This window comes from Volvox carteri, assembly GCF_000143455.1.
Source record: "Volvox carteri f. nagariensis unplaced genomic scaffold VOLCAscaffold_5, whole genome shotgun sequence".
In the NCBI taxonomy this organism is placed as follows: Eukaryota; Viridiplantae; Chlorophyta; class Chlorophyceae; order Chlamydomonadales; family Volvocaceae; genus Volvox; species Volvox carteri.
This window is the reverse complement of record NW_003307548.1, coordinates 2,063,844-2,069,404: the sequence shown is the minus strand read 5'-3', so window position 1 is coordinate 2,069,404 and position 5,561 is coordinate 2,063,844. Positions and strand designations below refer to the sequence as shown.

The 5,561-nt window shown below is 58.0% G+C and overlaps 1 protein-coding gene across 1 annotated transcript in view; it reads right to left on the bottom strand.

The window, feature by feature from the left end:
• Positions 1-2,709, bottom strand: part of VOLCADRAFT_103370 (uncharacterized protein) — a 4,473-nt gene extending 1,764 nt beyond the window's left edge. The window contains exons 1-3 of the mRNA XM_002947095.1: positions 2,065-2,709; positions 1,447-1,903; positions 1-490 (exon numbers count right to left, since the gene is read on the bottom strand). The exon at positions 1-490 is cut by the window's left edge and continues 3 nt beyond it. Of these exons, the coding sequence (XP_002947141.1) occupies positions 1,487-1,903; positions 2,065-2,379 (732 nt within the window). The 5' untranslated portion in view covers positions 2,380-2,709 and the 3' untranslated portion in view covers positions 1-490; positions 1,447-1,486. The remainder of the gene's footprint in view (positions 491-1,446; positions 1,904-2,064) is intronic.
• Between the last annotated feature and the right edge of the window lie 2,852 nt (positions 2,710-5,561).

Genomic DNA, 5,561 nt, shown 5'->3' with positions numbered 1-5,561 from the left:
CGCAAAATTACGGGTGAAGACCCAGTGATTACGGGTGAATATTACGCGGTGCTGCAGGTAAATTACGGGGCATGTAACCAATTACACGTACAATTACGGGTGAAGACCCTGTTATCACGGGTTACACAGGCAGATATTACTCTGCGATGTGACACTTACTGCATGTTAAATTAACGATTGGTGAATACTTGCGGCAAGCCTCAAAATGGACGCACACCCCTTGTCAAAGTAGCCTAAGTCTCAGTGTGCTTGTGGACCAAGGCGCTTTGGACTCACAACGCCAACCAGCCAGCCTGACAGCCTGATGCATTCATCTCAACCATCGTCCTTGAAAACAGCGTTCATGTCACCCCCCATACAGCAAGTGCTCGCCAAGGAGTCTCACCACCACTTGCAGAGTTCGTGCCTACTCCTACGGATGAAACCCCCGATGCATGACATGTACCGGCACCTATTGGGATTGGTCTGTCCCATCCTGCCTGGGGCCGACCTGGTGTGCACCCCCAAGTGCTCATCACTGCTGCCATGTTACTGCTCACTTCCACCACTGTCGCTGCTGCCACTGCCACTGCTGCTGCTGCTAGCTTCGCTATATTTGCCCGGGTCCTCTGAGCTGGACTCCTCCCCAGCGCCAGCGGCTAGGACCTCTTCCTCACCAGCATCCGACCCACCCTCCGAGCTACCCTCCTCTGTCCGCCCCCTCCGCCCTCCCTTGCCTGCGCCGCCCTTCCCCGCACCTCTGGTGGTCCCCTTGCTTGCACCCCTGCCCCAGCCTGCGCCCTTGTTCCCCTTCTGCCGTTTATTTCCAACCTTGCGCCCCGACCTCGCACCCAGGTCATCGTCATCACCGCCACCCCGCCTGCGCTTGCCAGCTGCGCCCTTAGCTGTTCTTGGCACCTCACCGACCCACTCCTTGAACGCATCGTAGTTGGTGGTATCCTCATCCTGTGGTGGGGGGGGCAGCAACACCCAGTGCTTACATTCAAGGTAAAATATCAGGGTAAGACCCAACAAGCTGCCCTGACATTGAAATTTGACATAACCCATCAGCACCCCTCGACCTTGTTAAACATGCTCCCCAGGTTCCAAAAGGGTTACAAGGCAGCCCTGGTTGCAAGCAGTCTGGAAACGAGCAAACACTCCTCACCTGAATTGCATCGTTCTCTCCAGACACCAATGCCTCCTCGGCTCCACCGCCTGTGTTGCTGTCCACGCACCCTGTCCCGCGCCCAGTTCTCCCGCCGCTGCTGCGTCCACACCCTCGACCACCACGCGTGCCAGCGGCAGTTCCGGATCGCCAAGGAGTCTCACCACCAGCAAGTGCTCGCCAAGGAGTCTCACCACCACTTGCAGAGTTCGTGCCTACTCCTACGGATGAAACCCCCGATGCATGACATGTACCGGCACCTATTGGGATTGGTCTGTCCCATCCTGCCTGGGGCCGACCTGGTGTGTGCACCCCCAAGCGCTCATCACTGCTGCCATGTTACTGCTCACTTCCACCACTGTCGCTGCTGCCACTGCCACTGCTGCTGCTGCTAGCTTCGCTATATTTGCCCGGGTCCTCCGAGCTGGACTCCTCCCCAGCGCCAGCGGCTAGGACCTCTTCCTCACCAGCATCCGACCCACCCTCCGAGCTACCACCCTCTGTCCGCCCCCTCCGCCCTCCCTTGCCTGCGCCGCCCTTCCCCGCACCTCTGGTGGTCCCCTTGCTTGCACCCCTGCCCTGGCCTGCGCCCTTGTTCCCCTTCTGCCGTTTATTTCCAACCTTGCACCCCGACCTCGCACCCAGGTCGTCGTCATCACCGCCACCCCGCCTGCGCTTGCCAGCTGCGCCCTTAGCCGCTCTTGGCACCTCGCCGACCCACTCCTTGAACGCATCATAGTTGGTGGTATCCTCGTCCTGTGGTGGGGGGGGCAGCAACATCCAGTGCTTACGTTCAAGGTAAAATATCAGGGTAAGACCCAACAAGCTGCCCTGACATTGAAAGTTGACATAACCCATCAGCACCCCTCGACCTTGTTAAACATGCTCCCCAGGTTCCAAACTGCTAGGTTTTCTACCTGGGCAACGCCCGCCTCGCCCTGCCTGGGACCCGTGCCGGTGTCCCCCCCTGCGGTTGCTGCTGCTGCGACGCCTGCTGTGCGGCCGCCACCCGTGCCACCATCCACGGCATGCGTGCCCATGGCAGCAGCCTCTCCACCACCCACCGCCTGTTCGTGGTCCCCAGCGGCTGCTCTCGCTGCTGCACCATCACCGTCGTTAGCCGCAGTATCGACTGCCTCAGCTCCCACTGCGGCTGCCACAGCACCGTGGTCTGCAGTGATAGTCGACGGTCGCAGGATCTTGTCCAAGACCTTCTTCTGAAACTGCGTCATGAAGTTGCTGGTGGCGGTCGCCTTGCCAGGCGCGGGCCCGCCAATGGCCAGGCCCTCCTGGCTGATCCCAAACAGCCTTTGAAGTAATACATTGCATTCTGCTCCTTGAACATGCTAGCTGATATCATGTTACCTCCCAGCTCAAAACTAAGCGGTATCACGTTTAGGCTCTGATGTTCATAGGAATCCCCTAAAGCACACCAGAGTTCAATACTTCCGGGAAAGTCTTGTTCCATTTTCCAGCTTATGGAACTATAGAGTTGCACTTGTTCAGGTCAAGATGGCGCGGAAGCTATTGGTCCGTCCTGTATCCTAGAGTCGTGGCTAGTGTAAGCTGTATCAGGTATAACAATGGAATACAAGAACATAGACAGCGAGGCAGGTCATGATAAGACTTGGCTGATGACATGCAAGTATACAAGTACGGCGCCCATACTAGAATACCGCCAGCTCGCCATCAGTACTATCTCTGCGAGGTTCGCGTGGACCTTCGTTTCTTTTCGCTGTTCGATCTGTTCTGTGTATCCCTGCGAGTGGCCCACCGGCACGCTCATTGAGGGGCTTCTGTGGGTAGAGGCTGCTTCGTTAACATTCGGCCCCGTCTACCCCAAGGTGTTTTCCCGCCCTGGGTACAAGGAGCTACTGGCGGCTGACCTCACAGGGCCCCCCGTCTTGTAGAGGGCCATACACAAGCTTGCCTTAAGGCGGCAAATCAGGTGGCCTTGTGATGATGGGGATTGAAGATGGAGGGGGCGGGTTCACGTGTGTGTCGCATTAATTCAGAGTACCGGCTGCCAGGGCTGATTAGGGTGAATACCCAATGGGAGGCTTATTGTCTTAAACCCTTTGTGTGGTCTGGGTGGTTCCAAAAGGGTTACAAGGCAGCCGGCTCATACCGGCACAAGTCTCAAGGATGGTTGCAGAAGGATACACTGTATCCGCTCGACGACTGCATGCTCGGAGGGGAATGTGCTGTCAGTAGAGAAGCTGGTGGCATGGGTGGAAAAGAAACACATGGAAGCGAAGGCATGGGCGACAATGATGGCTGACACGTGTGTTAATTCGGTCACAATTGTAACCCTTTTGGAACAACCGTGTTTGTTATAGGGGATGGCGCATCTGGGCCACTCCTTTGAAACGTGGGTGCCGTCCACTTTGTGACCAGCAAGCACACATCAAGTGAACTGGACAGTCAGCAACCAGTCGTACTAGTCCCGCCGATACTGCTGTGGCGGTGTCTGCCTCGCACCTTACACTGACGGCACTCTTTCCAACAATGCAGAATGTGAAGCCATTTGAGTACTGAACCGAAACTCCATACGGGCATATGGACTGCCAGTGTGCCTTTACGCATATACGCCTGCATATGTATGTACATGCGTGCCATCTGTTGCACATGTGCATGGGATAACTTTCGTAGTCATTCGTTGTCAACCAGACAAGGGTGCATCCATCGGCCTCATTGCTGCGGTTGCTCAGCGGTTGGTGAAGTGTGTGTATGGCATGAAGTACATCAGCCCCTTTCGGTCCCCCTCCAGGGCGGCTGTGCAGAACTTGCCCTTCAGCTCACTTAGCGGCAGCCCTAGGTCCTGCCACATCTCCCACTGGCTGCCTGCCCTCGCTGTCTGGGCGGCCGCCATGTTGACCACCACCAGCCCCTTGCTGAACACCTGTCCCGAGTACACATCTGCGACAGTGAATCGGACATCCTGAGCGCCATCTTCTGCGGGCAGGTGGACGAAGTGCTTGAGGTAGGCCGCATATGTCCGAGTCTCGTTGCCGACTTCTGCCTGGTAGCATGCCCAGCAGGAGATCCGCTGCTGCTGGCGCCCATACTCAGCCCCGAAGTACTGCTCCTCATCGAGTGCCTCGGCACGCAATAAGGAGCGGGCCTTGGGACAGTCAGGTGGTGTAGACATGAGAACCCTATCCAGGCGGTCCGTGTCCAGTTCGTAGCTCGCACTGGGACCCAATGTCCAGGAAGCCACATCCTTGAATGCCAGGGCATACCAGTGCACTAGGCTCGCCATGGCTGCCCGGACTTGTGCCACTCGTTCTGGACTCGGGTAGACCATGTGGCCTCGTCCAAGCAGGTAACCGTTGGCTCCTGGTTTATCAAACCAGGCAGCCTCGGTGTTCACTGCGCACCGTGCCAACATCCTCTCAAGCTGCTGGTTGGTCGTGTGTTTGGCCCCGGTCCCGGGGTCTGCCTCGGTGAGCGACTCGGAGGCCCGCATCAGGCACAGCCACTGCGCGTAGTGCTTCTCGGGTGCCTGTGACACCATCCTTCCGCCTTGCGTCTTCATTTGCTGCATCATGCGTTCCACCGGCAGGTCGGAGAACCCTGCCGCGGACCCAAGCTGGCACTCCTGGTCGTACAGCCGGCATACGCAGATATGCAGGTTGACCGTGAACATGTAGCCCGGCACCTCCAACTCCTCCAGCCTGGTCGTGTAAGCTCTGAGCTTGCATGCTGCCGCCTTGGCTGCCACCAGGAACTGCTCACGGGTCTCGTCGCGGGGCCGCGGCCAGAAGTAGTGCGTGACCGTGCTGCACAGGCTCCAACACAGGGCCCGCAAGGCCTCGGGCAGCACGTCCCCCTTGAAGATGTAGCTGGAGAACGTCTCAACGAAGTGCAGCCAGTCCTCCATGCGGTAGCTCTTGCTGCATGGGTGGAGGGGGGCAGTGTGGCGAGCAACCGTGTAACTAGAAGAAGTACATTACATAGGTAGAGTAGCAAACTCTCTGACAGACGAAGGTGTTTTTTCCAGGCAAGCCCCTGGTCGTATTTGCTTTCTCGGCTATTAGCGAACCCCGTGTGTGGCCGGCTGCCCAGTGCTGGCCGTGCTCACCGGTACTGCATGATGCATTTGTACCGCCGCCCGAAGTCCGAAGTCACGACCAGGAACTGGCCGCGGGCCGCGACCCGCTGGCGTGCTTCACGAGACATGACCAGCTTGGCATCTGGGTCTGCTGGCTTGATGTCTTTGAGCGACCTCAGCGTGTAGTCCACAAAGTCGCTGACCACTCCGAACAGCAGGGCATGGCCGGTGGAGACGGTGAAGAGGCACGACAGGTCGACGTACGGCAGGGCCGCAAAGGCAGTCAGGCCCTTGCACCCAGTCTGGAGCGCCGCCTCATCGAACTGCTTCTGCGTGATCTTGTGTGGAGTCCCAAGGNNT